Source organism: Physella acuta, unplaced genomic scaffold (assembly GCF_028476545.2).
Source record: "Physella acuta isolate Inbredline_101_S28 unplaced genomic scaffold, ASM2847654v3 ptg001670l, whole genome shotgun sequence".
In the NCBI taxonomy this organism is placed as follows: Eukaryota; Metazoa; Mollusca; class Gastropoda; family Physidae; genus Physella; species Physella acuta.
Window position 1 is genome coordinate 5,001 of NW_026733183.1, and position 19,560 is coordinate 24,560.

Genomic DNA, 19,560 nt, shown 5'->3' on the forward strand with positions numbered 1-19,560 from the left:
CGCCAAAGGGCTGTCCGAAAAAATGTCCTCACATGGGCGGTTAGCGTTGAAAAAGGAAATAACAAAACAGATTAGATTCGCTTTTAGGGCAGTTCTAGATAAACACCGTCACTAATGCACACAAAAATCACGAGCGAACCCCGCAACAAATTCAATGCACGCACGCAACCTTGAGGGTCAGTGTCTACAACAACCTTGAGGGTCAGTGTCTACAACAACCTTGAGGGTCAGTGTCTACAACAACCTTGAGGGTCAGTGTCTACAACAACCTTGAGGGTCAGTGTCTACAACAACCTTGAGGGTCAGTGTCTACAACAACCTTGAGGGTCAGTGTCTACAACAACCTTGAGGGTCAGTGTCTACAACAACCTTGAGGGTCAGTGTCTACAACAACCTTGAGGGTCAGTGTCTACAGAAACACTGATCTTTTCTCGCAAATTATTTATGACATGTCCCAATTTTACCTTCATCAATAAAAACGAAAGGTACATTTCGTATCTCCTTATTCGAATTTTTTGTTTGATGGTGCTGAGGGGTGAGGGGGGGGCGGGACTTAACTGGAAAATATTCAAATTTTTTTTTAAAACAAACAAAAATATATTTTCATTGTTTGTTTTTTTAAATATGTGGCCCATGTCATTTATATAAAAACAATATCAGTTCTGTAATGAAGTGGTTTAAGCCAATACCAAGTCAGCACACCTATATAGGCCCAACATTGGCTAAACATTGGTTACATCATGGTGCAACATTGGCTTAACCTTGGCTAAACATTGGTTACATCATGGTGCAACATTGGCTTAACCTTGGCTAAACATTGGTTACATCGTGGTGCAACATTGGCTTAACCTTGGCTAAACATTGGTTACATCGTGGTGCAACATTGGCTTAACCTTGGCTAAACATTGGTTACATCGTGGTGCAACATTGGCTTAACCTTGGCTAAACATTGGTTACATCGTGGTGCAACATTGGCTTAACCTTGGCTAAACATTGGATACATCGTGGTGCAACATTGGCTTAACCTTGGCCAAACATTGGTAGTGATATTGGCTCAATGTTAAGATAGAACACAGTTTTGTCTTTATTTAATCACAAATTAATGGAAAGATTTTTAAAATTTATGACAAGTATGTTGTCTAGAAGTTATATTTTTTCATAGAGGGTTTCTCTTTTAAGATTAGTAATAAAGTGACTTACTATGGATAATGAACAGTTATCAACAAACTTTGCTAATTGTCCACACATTTTTAAAGAAAATATTAGAAATCTAAAAATAAATAACTGTGGTACTCTTACTTGGATACGAAAGTCAAAAGCGAAAAGTTAATTTGCAAGTAAGAAACAAATGACCATTTGGTCAAATATTAAAAATTCTTTAAAAAAGAAAAATACATACTTATGAATAATGACACATAACATATAACCCTTATATAAAAAAAAAATAAAATGCATACAGACACAAAAGAAATATATCAGAAAATTATCACAAAGTATTCATTTAGTTAAAAATCATGTGACCTGTTTTAGTATGTCCAAGGTTTAGTAACTCACTAGTATGTCCAAACTATAACTCTAAACTCCAACCCTAATGCAAGATTTTATCATCATACAAGTAATACCTTGAGTTTTGGTTACTACAAAAATATTATGAATGTATAATAAAATGAAACTGGCCAAGCTTATATATATATATATATATATATATATATATATATATATATATATATATATATATATATATATATATATATATATATATATATATATATATATATATATTTATTTATTTATTTATTTTTTATTTATTTTTAGGAATTAGGTTTATGTTTTGTTCAGATCACACTTTACATAAGGTTAATGAACAAGGCAAGTGACTTATAACCATCCACTTTTATCACATGCTAGCTGCGCAGCTTAAAATATAAAATGGAGGTTGACCAGTATGTTACAGTACTCAATCCAATATGAAATTAAATTTATAAGATTCAATTTTATAAAGTTTTTCAAATAAACTTGTACAATGAAATGCTAGAGAAAAAATGAAATCCTAAGGACAGAATATTTTATATACAATGGAGACATAAATGTATTAATAAATAGTTGGTCACAATTATTTAAAAAAACATTGTTTCAGGCATACAAACTTTACATTTTAAAACAATTTAAAAAAATAAAAAATAAAAAAAAATATATATATATATATATATATATATATATATATATATATATATATATATATATATATATATATATATATATATATATATATATATATATATATATATACATACATTTATTTAACAGCCAACATTTTAATAATTGATAATATAAACCAGTTATGAAAAAAATTCCCAAACTATTAGAATAGGCTTTAAAAGACACATTTGAAGACTTACATTAAACACACTAGACAGTGACCAGCAACTAACAAACATAATATCAATAGACCTGATGTCAAGGGTGTCTTTATAAAACTTTGGAAAAGATTTAGAGATCTAGATATGTATAAAAATTGGACATTTAATTAAATTAAAATCTTCAAAATGTAAATGTATTAAAAAAATTGGACATTTTATTTTATCACAGTTAGAAGTTGAATGTACATTCCGCTCCACCCCTCCAACATATACAACACAACTGGCAATAAGTTTTGGTGGCAACAAAACTCTTGAGTTGATAAATACATTCATTAGACTTATTATGACAAAACGCTCATACAGAAATGCTGTTTTTTTATTATCACAGTTTCATCATGATCAACTTAGATGCTCAGATCGCTTATATTTGCACATTTCTAAATAAAATTAAATCTAGTTGCAAGAACTGTGATAAATGTTGCTGGATTTTTATATTTTAAAATTTCCTGAAACTTGTCTGTGTGAAAGAGATATGCTTCCATCTGATAAATTTTATTTTTAGAAACAAAACTATGTATTGTCTTATATTAAAATTTTTATAAAAGTAAATAGCTAAACTCAACACACATAATCCTAATCGAACACACATAATCCTATTCGAACACACATAATCCTAACTCTAGTTGGATGAGTTGATTGAGAGGAGTTGATAAAGAAACGAGTTTTAAATGTGGGCAACAAGTTCTGACAACATTTGTGGATAGTTCTGGTCTATGCTGAGAGATGGCAAAGTCACAGTTCTGTCCCCTTCTTTAAAAGTGATCAGCTGTATGGAGGAATTACCTCCACCTGAGTGTCTTGGTCCTTCTAGATTGAGTTGAGGGAAGATTTTTTCTGTTACTGCCTCCACCATAAAAGGATCATTTCCTAAAAGTAAACCCTTTGTGTTGCTTTTGGAGACCAACTTGCGAACTCTAGAGAAAAAAAGCTTTCGTTGTAAGAATCATTGACACAATATTCACACTAAGTCAGACGGCCCTATATGACTTCACACATAAAAACTGATTTTTAAAGAGGGATTTTGTACTTTTTAATTAGCTTAATTAGACGTCACACATTCTGCCCCCTGTCATCCCTTCTCTCTCCCTCATTCCAAGGAGTTTGACATGTATCAACTACCCCCACCCCCAATATGACATGTATCAACTACCCCCACCCCCAATATGACATGTAACAACTACCCCCACCCCCAATATGACATGTAACAACTACCCCCACCCCCAATATGACATGTATCAACTACCCACACCCCCAATATGACATGTATCAACTACCCCCACCCCCATTATGACATGTATCAACTACCCCCACCCCCAACATGACATGTATCAACTACCCCCACCCCCAACACGACATGTATGAACTACCCCCACCCCCATTATGACATGTATCAACTACCCCCACCCCCAACATGACATGTATCAACTACCCCCACCCCCAACATGACATGTATGAACTACCTTCACCCCCAATATGACATATATCAACTACCCCCACCCCCAATATGACATGTATCAACTACCCCCACCCCCAATATGACATGTATCAACTACCCCCACCCCCAATATGACATGTATCAACTACCCCCACCCCCAATATGACATGTATCAACTACCCCCACCCCCAATATGACATGTATCAACTACCCCCACCCCTAATATGACATGTATCAACTACCCTCACCCCCAATTTGACATGTATCAACTACCCTGACCCCCAATATGACATGTATCAACTACCCTCACCCCCAATTTGACATGTATCAACTACCCCCACCCCCAATATGACATGTATCATCTACCCCCACCCCCAATATGACATGTATCAACTACCCCCACCCCCAATATGACATGTATCAACTACCCCCACCCCCAATATGACATGTATCAACCACCCCCACCCCCAATATTACAGCTGGATAACCATGAGGAGTGTGTGTGCGTGGGAGGGGGATTAAGGAAAGTAAGTGGTTTCATTTCCTCTCATTTGTTAGCGTTAGGGTTAGGGTGTATTTCAGACAAAAGGAGACACAAGTCGTTGAGGTGAAACCAAATGTGTTTCATCTTCTCACTGACAATGTCAATACAACACTTCTACCTAACTTCTCACTGACAATGTCAATACAACACTTCTACCTAACCTCTCACTGACAATGTCAATACAACACTTCTACCTAACCTCTCACTGACAATGTCAATACAACACTTCTACCTAACCTCTCACTGACAATGTCAATACAACACTTCTACCTAACCTCTCACTGACAATGACAAAACAACACTTCTACCTAACCTCTTACTGACAATGTCAATACAACACTTCTACCTAACCTCTTCACAACCAAGGACTGCTGCTCACATCCATCGTTATACAACTCCTTACTCTTGTTCACTACACACCCACTGTCACTCAACCAGTCGCTTCCCTTGTTACACTTGTTCACTCCGTACAACAACATACACGGTCACTCCGTACAACAACATACACGGTCACTCTGTACAACAACATACACGTTCACTCCGTACAACAACATACACGTTCACTCCATACGACAACATACACGGTCACTCCGTACAACAACATACACGCCAACAAATCCAGCCAGACTAGACACTATCTCAGAATACAACAGTAAGGGTGTACACACACACACAGTTTACTTTGTTCCACATACACACATTTCATTATGCATTTCACATAAGCACATCATACACACCTTTCAAACATTTTACATAAGCACATCATACAACCTTTCAAACATTTTACATAAGCACATCATACACACCTTTCAAACATTTCACATAAGCACATCATACACACATTTCAAACATTTCACATAAGCACATCATACACACCTTTCAAACATTTTACATAAGCACATCATACACACCTTTCAAACGTTTTACATAAGCACATCATACACACCTTTCAAACATTTCACATAAGCACATCATACACACCTTTCAAACATTTTACATAAGCACATCATACACACCTTTCAAACATTTCACATAAGCACATCATACACACCTTTCAAACATTTTACATAAGCACATCATACACACCTTTCAAACGTTTTACATAAGCACATCATACACACCTTTCAAACATTTTACATAAGCACATCATACACACCTTTCAAACATTTTACATAAGCACATCATACACACCTTTCAAACATTTTACATAAGCACATCATACACACCTTTCAAACATTTTACATAAGCACATCATACACACCTTTCAAACATTTTACATAAGCACATCATACACACCTTTCAAACATTTTACATAAGCACATCATACACACCTTTCAAACATTTTACATAAGCACATCATACACACCTTTCAAACATTTTACATAAGCACATAACCTTTCAAACATTTGACATAAGCACATCATACACACTTTTCAAACATTTTACATAAGCACATCATACACACCTTTCAAACATTTTACATAAGCACATAACCTTTCAAACATTTGACATTAGCAAATCATACACACTTTTCAAAAATTTTACATAAGCACATCATACACACCTTTCATTCATTTGACATTAGCACATCATACACACTTTTCAAACATTTTACATAAGCACATCATACACACCTTTCAAACATTTTACATAAGCACATCATACACACCTTTCAAACATTTCACATAAGCACATCATACACACCTTTCAAACGTTTTACATAAGCACATCATACACACTTTTCAAACATTTTACATAAGCACATAACCTTTCAAACATTTGACATAAGCACATCATACACACTTTTCAAACATTTTACATAAGCACATCATACACACCTTTTAAACATTTTACATAAGCACATAACCTTTCAAACATTTGACATTAGCAAATCATACACACTTTTCAAACATTTTACATAAGCACATCATACACACCTTTCATTCATTTGACATTAGCACATCATACACACTTTTCAAACATTTTACATAAGCACATCATACACACCTTTCAAACATTTTACATAAGCACATCATACACACCTTTCAAACATTTCACATAAGCACATCATACACACCTTTCAAACATTTTACATAAGCACATCATACACACCTTTCAAACATTTTACATAAGCACATAACCTTTCAAACATTTGACATTAGCACATCATACACACCTTTCAAACATTTGACATGAGCACATCATACACACCTTTCAAACATTTGACATTAGCACATCATACACACCTTTCAAACATTTTACATAAGCACATCATACACACCTTTCAAACATTTGACATTAGCACATCATTCTAATCAGGGTAAGTCACATGACTTACTTTTGAGCTGTCCTAACTTTGGTGTGCAGCTTTTTCTCCTCGCCAATCCCCTCAAACAATTTAAACAAAAGATCTGTGTTAGCAACTGTCAGTTTCCTCTCAGGAGTTTGGTGAGACTTTTCTGGAGGTGTCACAGGTCGAATTTCTGTAAATAAATATATTTTACACAAGTTAGAACAACGTCTGTAAAAGTTCCCTTTTCAAACCTGATGGTCTATAGGGCAAGTGAGTTCACTTGTTTCTGTGACCGCTGCATATGAAGAGATAGTGTGGTCACCACTATGCCCAGCCGCCTTACTTTCCCTAACGTGAGTTAGGTACCTATCAGAGCTGGGTGGACTCAGGGACTGGCTACTGACTAGAACCCGGATTCGAACTCGAGACTTAGGGGTTAGCAGTTCAGCTCTCTACTGCTAGACCACTCCGTCCCTTAAGGGACAACGTCTGTAAATAAATGTATTTCACACAAGTTAGAACAACATCTGTAAATAAATGTATTTCACACAAGTTAGAACAACATCTGTAAATAAATGTATTTTACACAAGATAGAACAATGTCTATAAAGAAATGTATTTCACACATCGTAGAAAAATGTCTGTAAATAAATGTATTTCACACAAGTTAGAACCATGTCTATAAAGAAATGTATTTCACACATCGTAGAAAAATGTCTGTAAATAAATGTATTTCACACAAGTTAGAACAACATCCGTAAATAAATGTATTTCACACATCGTAGAAAAATGTCTGTAAATAAATGTATTTCACACAAGTTAGAACAACATCTGTAAATAAATGTATTTCACACAAGATAGAACAATGTCTATAAAGAAATGAATTTCACACATCGTAGAACAACATCTGTAAATAAATGTATTTCACACATCGTAGAACAACATCTGTAAATAAATGTATTTCACACATCGTAGAACAACATCTGTAAATAAATGTATTTCACACAAGATAGAACAACATCCGTAAATAAATGTATTTCACACATCGTAGAACACAAACCTGTTGCCTAATGTGGACCATAGAACGAGAGGGCTGAAAGGAGAGGAGGGGAGTAATAGTGTGGTATGGACAGGTCATAGGGGTTTATTTTCCAGTCAAGTTCAGCTCTAAATCAATCCCCAGGCTATTCCAGCTTGACCACAAGCTGTTGTTGCTTATGCAAGTAGAACTATACACATCATTCACTAGACGTCACACTAGACCAGTGGTTCCCAAACTTTTTCGAGTGGCGACCCCCTTTTATAAAAAGTAAGTGACCCGCGACCCCCATAGAATTAAAAAGCCGAAATTAGTATGGAAATTAATAAGCACTAAAATAAGATTTTCTAGTAGACTTTCAATATGAACTACTCTTGATAACTGTTTTAACAGCATGAGTAAAATTGCATACTATTCACTAAACCTTCGTGGTTAAGTTTTTAATTTAAACATTTTTTTTGTTAACGCCAACCTATGTCATTATAATTATCTTAATTTCGTTTTTAATCGAAGAAAATATATTCTCGAAAAGTCAATCAATTAGACGTTTGGGTATGAATGGTGAATACTACACCAAAAGTGTGTCTGCAGTTTTTCATCTTACTCGGAATCATTCTGCAAATCAAAGAATTCATCTTGTAATTCATCGGAAATGCTAGCAACATCAAGGGAAGAAGAGAATGGGTAATGCGTAAATGCAGATTCTTCTTTTTTCAGCTCAGAGAAATAGCGATGCAGTTCGTTTTCAAGAGATTCAAGATGCCCAGAAATCGCTTCTTTCAAAATTTTAATTATCTTACAATCAGATTCATCTACCACACCGCAGAGTTTCTCAAATTTACAATAATTCCAAGATTTATTTTCTTTACCGATTTTGCAGCTTTGATAAAAATGCCCCGAGATTATCATGGAAAGTTATAATATTCGTTCATTTTCCCTGAAGCTTCAGGTTAAGCTTATCTTGATGTTCGAACACATCTACTAGGTATGATACTCTCTCCAACTACTCTATGTCGTTTTAAGTATACCAAAATGTCTTGTTTCCTTTGCACTTCCAAGAACAATTTGATTTCAGATTTCAATTCAAAAATACAATTTACATTTCGTTTGACAGCCAGCGTACTGTAGTGTAGAAGAGCAGAACCTCGTGATCTATATTAATGTTTTTGCTCATTTCTTTGAAGGCTCCAGATTTTATATAATTTACGACTTATACTATAATTTACGACTTATACTAGCAATGGACTCTTGATGTCGATTGGCTAGGGCAGTGGTTAGGGAGCTAAATCTTTTCTGTTTACTGAAAGCCCGATTTTGGGCTAAACATAGATGGCGCACCATCCGTACAAACCCCCACAGCCGTTCTAACCCATTTTAATCATCCAGTTTCAAAAAAAGGTATTTATTTTCTCCATGCTATCTTCACAAAAGAGCAACTCTTCTTTGCTATCATCCGCACGAATATAGACACAGACCAGCAACTGCGAACACGAACTCGCGTCTGTTGATTTATCAACTTGAAAAGCAAACAATGGTGAAAGCTGAATTTCTATAAAAATGTGTTATTTAACATTTACGCACATGCAGCGTTTGATGAGATTTTCTCCTATTGTTTTTTTTTTTTTTGCTTGGCATTTTCTATCGCGACTTCATTTGATGCTTGCACTAATGCTGTGTGAAAACTTCCTGTTCGATCAAGTCTCTGGCGTTTGCAACTAGCTTCTTACCGATGAAAGAACTCCATATATTTTTGGTGTGTTCCGAATGACTAGTCTCAAATGACGTTTTAGTTTTGAAGATTTCATAGATTCGTGACTGAGAACAACTTTGTACAAAGCGCTTTGTTTCTTCTATTACATTTCCAGTGATGTTAATGAAGCCGAATTTCAAAAATTCTTCTAAATATTTATGTTTTGTTTCAAATTACTAAGGTTTAGTATACCAGTTGGCGACCCCCCAGAAAGACCGCGACCCCCAGGTTCGGAACCCGTGCACTAGCCCAACTAGAAAGAAAACAAATGTGAAGGCATCAATACAATATTATTAGCATGACCGATCATGTGACCAATCACGTTATCAACTTGTAAAGGCAACATAGAAAAGTGTTCCCTTGTTACAAGAGAATAAAAACAGCTTAAACAGGTTTCATAACCACACTAGTACATTTAAATATCCCCCTACTACCCGGCCATACATTTGGAAGACTTTACAAATCAGAACTACAATTTTGATGGCCCCACACTACCTGGCCATTCAGTTTGAAGCTCTCAGAAATCAAAGTTACAATTTAGAAATCAGATTCAGAATTATGATATTTAACAGCTTACCCATTAGGCCATCATCCGATTCTTTGTTGGTCAATGGGGGAAGAATAGGGAATAATGTGGCAGGAGAGACCTGATGGGCCACATTTGGTTGTTGCCAGAAAGATTGTGGGAGAGCTCGCAATTTCATGGGGAGTGGATCTGAAACATACAAAATTTTCTGGTAAAAGAAGACAGCACTTTGTATAAAATAAAATGTTTGATGGGTCATGCATGACAAAAGTTATTGAAATGTGTAGATAATAAAAAAAAGTGACACACAGACATATGGACGAAAATACAAAACAAATTTATAAAACTGACTTAGTGAGTCGCGATTTGTAAAAAATCTCTATTTCGATTTTTTGCACAATTACAATACTTTCACTTTACTCTGTAGGCCTATACGAGGAAGTAAAAAATTGTGAGTCCACGAAACTTGAAAGCCATTTATTGGGATATTGGAAAAATAAAAAATAAAAAATAGTGGAGTCGGAACAGTCTGGTTCTAAGTAGCCAATATATATATATATATATATATATATATATATATATATATATATATATATATATACATATATATATATATATATATATATATATATATATATATATATATATATATATATATATATATATGTGTGTGTGTGTGTGTGTGTGTGTGTGTGTATAGTGTGCCCATCCGCGTGTTGCCGCGGTGTTAGAAGGAAGTCTGAAGAAATATATTAGGAGGGTTCCATCAATGCGTTACCAATCCTATATTCTTAGACGTGTGATCTTGTTTTCTAAAACTGAGTTATTTAAATGTAAACAATATATATATATATATATTAGGGCACGGGCTTACTACTCATGAAAGTCTTGAATGCACATTAATCACTCATGTAATAGTGAGTTAAAATACACTTCATACGGCCCCTGACACGGTTTAATCAACTAATGTTGTGTGCTACATTGTGTCAATATTGAAGGGTGCTCCTTAAAATTAACGTAAGCGTCATCGTGCTCAATGTATAACCCTGGTCGCCAAAGTGCACCTTGCCGGTGTGCCGGCAGACAAGGCTGATTCAATTTACTTAACAGCTATATTATCCCAATCTCATCCATAGTCTATCGCACGTTTAAAATGAACTTAGGTGCTCAAATGATAGCCAGGGGAGCCAAATCACACACTGCCGGTGTGCCGGCAGACGGTGGATGTGCCTTATTCAAGTTAACTACCATAACATCCCATCTTATCCATAGTCTATTGCACTGTTTAAAACAAACGTAGGGGCCATAGTGCTCATGGGAAAGCCCGGGTACCAAATCAAACCCGGCCGGGGCGCCACCCGTACAAAATTGAACCCCCCCCCCCCTCTCTGCAGAAACCTTCTCTTCTCGGGAGTTTTCTCATCAACTCCCCACAGTTTCAATGCACTCAGATAAACAGTGTCGAACTGCATCCGACCTTAATGTTTTTATATACTGTATATAGAGAAAAATAGCACCCAGCCGGGGCGCCTATTGGACGGCGTGGCCTAGCGGTGAAGCGCTAGACCGGTAACACGATAGTTTCGAGCTCGAATCAGGGTTCAAGTTAGTGGAACGTCCCTGAGTCTACCTAACTCCAATGGGTACCTAACTCACGTTAGGGAGAGTAAAGACGGCTGGGCATAGTGCTGACCACATTATCCCTTTATATGCCGAGGTAAAAAAAACATATGAAATCCACTTCATCTGCTCAATGGATCGTTAGGTATAAAGAGGAATCTTTACTTTTTTTTCCGGGGCGCCGCAAAATAAAAAAAAAATATTTGTTTGCAGAAACTCCCCTGGAGTGTTCTAATCAACTCCCCAAAGTTTCATGGCGATCAGGTGAACGGTGTCAAACCGCAATCGACTTTTATCTTTATATATTGTATATAGAGAAGAATGAATCTCGCCCTACTGGGGCACCACCCTGCGAATTTTTTTTCCCTGCAAAAACCTCCCCAGGAGTATTCTCAACAACTTTGCTTATAAATGTGGATTGCAATCCAGGGATTTATCTCTGAGGGTTAAGTTAAGGGTTAGGGTTAGCTCTGATGTTTTGAAAAAGAACAACTTGCAAATGTAATTATGCTGTAAGAAATGGACCAGCTAGAATGAATGAACTATCTGTAAGTCTCACCTCTCTTTGGTTTAAGTCTGGGGGGTGTGGCCTCACGCTTTTTAAATCCTTCTTTAATGACATGTGTGGAGCATTTTTTCTTCTTCAGGCTTTTCACATTGGAGGAAACAATTTCCTGAGCATGGTGCTTAAAGCCAGGGGGTCTGATGTAGATAGGACCACTTGATGTACTGCTAGAGGGAGAGGCTATGTTCTCATAGTCATGATCATGTTCATATGCAAAATTTGAGAATGGGCTGCAGGGTCCTTCCCTTGGACTTGATGAACTTATTGATTGAGCAAAACTGGAGCCATCATTCTGGTCAGTACTTCTTGCTGTGGGTGTGCTTACAGTGTTGCTAGGGTTATTGATTTGGGGTGCTAGTGTTGTATTTGTGTTGCAAGAATTACTACTGATTGCTACAGCATTGGTTAAATTCTGACTTGTAGTATTGGTGTTTAAGGATGTTGCACTTGTTGTGGTACTGTTGGCGCTAGTGCTGTTGGTTCCATTTGTTATGATGAGAACAGGAGTTCCTGATGATGAATGGGATTGATTCAGTGCTGTTACAATATGATTCAACGTAATCGTTCCAGAACTGTTGTTTTGTGTTCTTGGGCTTGGTAAGGAAACATTTGATTTTTTACCATTTGGATGAGTTCTGGGGCTGGTTTTTGTTGTCAGAATGAAAACATTGTTGGCTCTGGTAGTTGCTGTGTCCAGAGATGGCAGGCTGCTTGTTACAGGTGGACTGTGGTCTGTTATGCTTTCATCACTCTCATCATCTTCACTTTGTAAATATGGAATTGCAATTGGTGTAGATGGACCTTTTTTCCCCCCAGTTGTTTTTGGGTGTGGTGGAGGTTGAGGCTGAAACGGGTATGACAGTGAAGCACTCATGGTGCTTTAAAAGTAGCAACATTTAGACTGACTCTTCATACCTGAAGAATAAAAACAATCCAGAATTAAAATACTAAAAGGTGCACACTATAAGTTGAAAATGAATAAAAGCTGTTGATTCAATTTTGATTCAGTGATTTTAAATTAATGACTTATCTTTAAAGCTATCAAGGGGTCATCCATAAATGACGTCACGCTTTTTTGGACGATTTTTACCTCCCCCCTCCCCTCCGTCACACGTCACAAAAAGCCAGACCCCCCCCCTAAAAAGATGTCACACCTCAACCTACAACCCCCCTCAAAATTGCAGTTGAATTTTTTAAAACATCGATATGTTTCTAAAATCTTGTCTAAACTATTACAGTTTATTAAAACAGTTATCTAAAACGCGAAATAACGTCTAAAATTCGTTTTCTAACATTGCTTTTTTATAATGCAAAAGTGTGACGTTGCAACATCTGACCCCCCCCTCCCCCTCATCACACATCGTCACAAAATTATGGACCCCCTCCCCCCTACGAGTGTGACGTCATTTATGGATGACCCCCCCCCCCCCCCCCCAATGACTATTTTAATTAAAAGAGATTATAATTATATGATTTAAAACAATGTCAGTGTGTCTGTGTGTTAATTTAAAATACACAGTGATGAATGACAATAAGGTTAGGGTTAGGGTTAGGGTTAGGTGAGTAGATTGGTGAATAGATTGGTGAGTAGATTGGTGAGTAGATAAATTGCTGAACACTTGGAAAAGAAACAAATAATATTTTAGCATACTGTACTGTAAGAACTAGTCTTGTCAATTTTAACAACGGCTGTAGAAATCTTACATTATGCTTGAATACAGTTAATTTCTTTCTACTGATAATCCAAAACAGTAATATACTATTTACAGAACAAGCTATCTACTCACCAATATGGTGTAAATCCTTCTGATTAATGTTAGCAAAAAAAATTTCGTCTCTCCCCCCCCCCCCCCCCCCCCCCCCACCTTGGAAAAAGTTGGTGACTTTGTATTTGTTCTACTGTTACCTAATAAATTTTTTACTATAAAATTAACAAAGAGATGGGTGTTTGTTTCATAACCCCATACTGCTATTTTGAAATAGTTTATGCCACATCCCTACCAAACAAGGTACAACTTCTGAACATGGTCAAAGATGAAAACTGCTACTGCTTGGATAATCAATTGCTACTGATAATTCAAAACAGTAATATACTATTTACAGAATTGTTCTAAAGACAGGACAACATATGGACAAATTAGTTTGTATCTTTTACCAACCACCCTCTGAACTTCAGATTTTTTTATAGGCTAAGGCAACAACCCATCAACAGTTTTTTGAAAGCTCAAGCCCTGAAAATCCAACCTCCCATTTTTCTCTTTCAGAAGATTTCTTTCATGACTTTTTGCTCTTCCCCTCTTCCTCTTTACCCATTTATGTGGTGTTATTAACTGTCTATCTGATCTGTGGTGTTATTAACTGTCTATCTGATCTGTGGTGTTATTAACTGTCTATCTGATCTGTAGTGTTATTAACTGTCTATCTGTATATATCTATTTACATATATATATATATATATATATATATATATATATATATATTTTTTTTTTTTTTGTTTTTTTTTTTTTGTTCCGTAACATTGCTCGTATGTCAAATTGCTCGTATCTCAAAGCTATTTCCTTCATTGAAATATATTTAACCTGTTCCAGCCTCCAAAATGCCAAAGCTGGTTTTGATATGTGATGTGTTAATTTAATTTAGTAAAAAAAAAGTGTATTTAAACATGACAAGAAAGACCTTGAGATGTGACCTAGAAGAAGCCACCAAGAAGATTGGATACATCTGGGGACAGTTGGAGAGACTAGCCCAGGACAGAGATGCCTAGAAAGCTCTTGTCAGCTGCCTATGTCCCTGGATGGGCGACAGGCAAAACTAATCTAACCAAATAATGTAGGATAAAAGAAATAAATAAGCTGGTTTTAAGAAGTGTATTTACCTTCAAAATCAGCAGATTTAAGCTTATGGAAGATGGTAGTGGGGTGTAGATGGAGAGCTTCATTTAGTTAATTTACTAAATATTAATGCTAAGCTCTTTTGATCACTTTCTTTCGCTTACTCGTTACACTATTAATGCTACCCCTTAACCCTAAACTTAAAAGAACTGAAACAACATCAAACATAATTGAACCCAAATGTTACTGTAGTGGAGTGTTGTGAGAATTGGGACTCCAATTTTACCCTTCAACAAAAATAAGCTTTCTCCCTTTTATCTGTCTAGAATCATCCCAAACTTTTCCAATCACTTAAAATGCAATTGTCCAAGGTTTGACATAGTCATTTACACTCTCGATAGAAAATGTGGACTTATAATGACAAAAAATTTAAAAGTCATTATGTTGGTGAGATGTCAGACCAGGGTGGTGAGATGTCAGATGGGGGTGGTGAGATGTCAGATGGGGGTGGCGAGATGTCAGATGGGGGTGGTGAGATGTCAAATGGGGGTGGTGAGATGTCAGATGGGGATGGTGAGATGTCAGATGGGGGTGGTGAGATGTCAGATGGGGGTGGTGAGATGTCAGATGGGGGTGGTGAGATGTCAAATGGGGGTGGTGAGATGTCATATGGGGGTGGTGAGATGTCAAATGGGGGTGGTGAGATGTCAGATGGGGGTGGTGAGATGTCAGACCAGGGTGGTGAGATGTCAGATGGGGTGGTGAGATGTCAGATGGGGTGGTGAGATGTCAGATGGGGGTGGTGAGATGTCAGATGGGGTGGTAAGATGTCAGATGGGGTGGTGAGATGTCAGATGGGGTGGTGAGATGTCAGATGGGGGTGGTGAGATGTCAGACCAGGGTGGTGAGATGTCAGATGGGGGTGGTGAGATGTCAGATGGGGGTGGTGAGATGTCAAATGGGGGTGGTGAGATGTCAGATGGGGGTGGTGAGATGTCAGACCAGGGTGGTGAGATGTCAGATGGGGTGGTGAGATGTCAGATGGGGTGGTGAGATGTCAGATGGGGGTGGTGAGATGTCAGACCAGGGTGGTGAGATGTCAGATGGGGGTGGTGAGATGTCAGATGGGGGTGGTGAGATGTCAGATGGGGATGGTGAGATGTCAGATGGGGGTGGTGAGATGTTAGATGGGGGTGGTGAGATGTCAGATGGGGGTGGTGAGATGTTAGACCAAGGTGGTGAGATGTCAGATGGGGGTGGTGAGATGTCAGATGGGGGTGGTGAGATGTCAGACCAGGGTGGTGAGATGTCAAATGGGGGTGGTGAGATGTCAGATGGGGGTGGTGAGATGTCAGATGGGGTGGTGAGATGTCAGATGGGGGTGGTGAGATGTCAGATGGGGTGGTGAGATGTCAGATGGGGGTGGTGAGATGTCAGATGGGGGTGGTGAGATGTCAGATGGGGGTGGTGAGATGTCAGATGGGGGTGGTGAGATGTCAGATGGGGGTGGTGAGATGTCAGATGGGGGTGGTGAGATGTCAGATGGGGGTGGTGAGATGTCAGATGGGGGTGGTGAGATGTCAGATGGGGGTGGTGAGATGTCAGATGGGGGTGGTGAGATGTCAGATGGGGGTGGTGAGATGTCATATGGGGTGGTGAGATGTCAGATGGGGGTGGTGAGATGTCAGATGGGGGTGGTGAGATGTCAGATGGGGGTGGTGAGATGTTAGACCAGGGTGGTGAGATGTTAGACCAGGGTGGTGAGATGTCAGATGGGGGTGGTGAGATGTCAGATGGGGGTGGTCAGATGTCAGATGGGGGTGGTGAGATGTCAATTGGGGGTGGTGAGATGTCAGATGGGGGTGGTGAGATGTCAGATAGGGGTGGTGAGATGTCAGATGGGGGTGGTGAGATGTCAGACCAGGGTGGTGAGATGTCAGATGGGGGTGGTGAGATGTCAGATGGGGGTGGTGAGATGTCAGATTGGGGTGGTGAGATGTCAGATGGGGGTGGTGAGATGTCAGATGGGGGTGGTGAGATGTCAGATGGGGGTGGTGAGATGTCAGATGGGGGTGGTGAGATGTCAGATGGGGGTGGTGAGATGTCAGATGGGGATGGTGAGATGTCAGATGGGGTGGTGAGATGTCAGATGGGGGTGGTGAGATGTCAGATGGGGGTGGTGAGATGTCAGATGGGGGTGGTGAGATGTCAGATGGGGTGGTAAGATGTCAGATGGGGGTGGTGAGATGTCAGATGGGGGTGGTCAGATGGGGGTGGTGAGATGTCATATGGGGGTGGTGAGATGTCAGATGGGGGTGGTGAGATGTTAGACCAGGGTGGTGAGATGTCAGATGGGGGTGGTTAGATGTCAGATGGGGGTGGTGAGATGTCAGATGGGGGTGGTGAGATGTCAGATGGGGGTGGTGAGATGGGGGTGGTGAGATGTCATATGGGGGTGGTGAGATGTCAGATGGGGGTGGTGAGATGTCAGATTGGGGTGGTGAGATGTCAGATGGGGTGAAGAGATGTCAGATGGGGTGAAGAGATGTCAGATGGGGGTGGTGAGATGTCAGATGGGGGTGGTGTCAGTGGTGAGATGTCCGCATCCCCCCCCCCCCCCCCGGGAGAAAAAAAGTCTGGAAGAAACACTCATTATGTACTCTATATTTTAACATGACATATAATATTAAGAGCAGCTAATTTAAGCTATTAGCATACTACTTACTATAACTTACAAGACCTATTTAAATTTACTAGGAATTACATTGATAAGCCAAGCTACTTACTTTATCTTGTCATTTAGAACATTTAAATAAAAAGTTAAAAGGCTATTCTCAGATTCTGGCTAATCACTGAATGTTATATAGCCATAGGCCTATTCATTAGAGTATATAGATTCTAATTAGAGAATTCCAAAATATGTAAGCTACAGAAGCACACGTTTTTCACTCTTTATTCACTATTTATTTATCTACAGTCGACTTAATATTAGATCTACATGTAATAACATAGAGACTGGAAGTTACCTTAAAAGTATGTAATGTAGATCTTTTCTAGGCCTTATAGATCTATGTCATATAGAATCTAGTAGACTCACTGTCAAACTGGACTGGAACACACTAGCCAGAAAACGTGATTGAACATGTTGTTCCGTGCCGTGGTACAATAACAAGCCTTATCGATTAGCACAGCACTATTGAAAACCAGGTACCACAGAAATCAACAAAAATTCAATCCGGTGAATGACACGTACCAACAGGACTCGCCGGGGTTCGCCTTCCTCACACTAGTAATCATATCAACTCAACATCGAAGCGAAGACGATCTTACTCTTACTAGATCTAAATTGTTGTACGAAAAAGACTTAAAATTCATCTAAAATAATTAAAGTTAATTATAATAATAGGTTAAATTTGAAAATAAAAAATTCTTTTTACCACAATGACTCAAAAATGTAAAAATCTACTTAGTCCTTAGATATGTTTGATTAAACCGTAACTACAGCAAGCGTCGTTAGGCACGCTAAGCTGTGCTTCGTTTTTCATAAGCTATGTTTTGATTGGATGGCTAGTTCCCGAGATAGAAATAACGTCATAAGCGATTGATTCTGCCTAGCTCAAGGATATGTAATTTTTGTATTGCCGTAATAAAACAAGACAGCGAATACATAAATTTAGATCTAGATTCTCTAGTTCTGGTTGGGTTATAGAATGAAATTTAAAAAATAAGAAGTAGGTCTATAGATAATAAAGTTATAAAGTCTAAGGAATTTCTTTTGCTGTTTTGCCTACGGAGGGAGGGGGGAAGGGGGGGGGGTCGTCCGTATACATGACGTCACGTGCCGGGGGGGGGGGGGAGTCAGACTTTTTTGACGAGGGGAGGTGGGTAGAGATGGCGTAACGTCACACTGCCTTAATCCCCTGCAATTGATTCACATGCATGCTTTAAGTTTCTAAAAAAATAAGCTTTCTAAATATTACATTTTTTACTTTCTCGTATACAGAGTACTAGCCGTCCCGGCCAGGCCCTGATCTGGCCTCTGTGAAAAACCTATCAGTAAAGGACCTTGACATGTGTGTTGTTGTAATCAGCAATAACATATCGCCGGCATTGCCCACCCTAACCACAACCAAAACCAAAACAAAAAAAAGAACCGCGAACATAACACAAACAAACACAACACAAACACAACACAAATACAACACAAATACAACACAACCACAATACAAACACAACACAAACAAAACAACACAAACAAAACACAACACAACACAAACAAAAACACAACACAAACCGGGACGGCTATATTAAAATTGTATATCTTCTTTTAGTTTGGTGCAGGTGTCTATAAAAGAGCAGTGTTTCTTCCAGACTTTTTTCTCCGGGGGGGGGGGGGGGGGGGGGGGGGGGGGGGCGGGCGGACACTGTTAAAAGTATATATTTTCTATATAAATTATATAAATTTCATTTCGTTCAAGGGGGCGGTAAAAAAATTTCGTGGGGGGGGGGGGGGGGGGGTGGGTTTAGCCCCCCCCCC

General features: G+C 38.4%; 1 protein-coding gene across 2 annotated transcripts; it reads right to left on the reverse strand.

Annotated features, from left to right (window-relative positions):
- Positions 1–2,310: 2,310 nt before the first annotated feature.
- LOC131929758 (mucin-2) lies at positions 2,311–18,553 on the reverse strand. Of its 2 annotated transcripts, none has more exons than XM_059286112.1 (5): positions 18,461–18,553; positions 12,187–13,107; positions 10,059–10,196; positions 6,738–6,882; positions 2,311–3,334 (listed from the first exon to the last, which is right to left on the reverse strand). In XM_059286112.1, exons 2-5 carry the CDS (start codon positions 13,064–13,066, stop codon positions 3,085–3,087), a joined length of 1,413 nt encoding a protein of 470 aa, XP_059142095.1. In that variant the 5' UTR covers positions 13,067–13,107; positions 18,461–18,553; the 3' UTR covers positions 2,311–3,084. The 2 variants fall into 2 exon arrangements, with proteins under 2 accessions (XP_059142095.1, XP_059142094.1); XM_059286111.1 differs by lacking the exon at positions 18,461–18,553 and adding an exon at positions 18,050–18,345.
- Between the last annotated feature and the right edge of the window lie 1,007 nt (positions 18,554–19,560).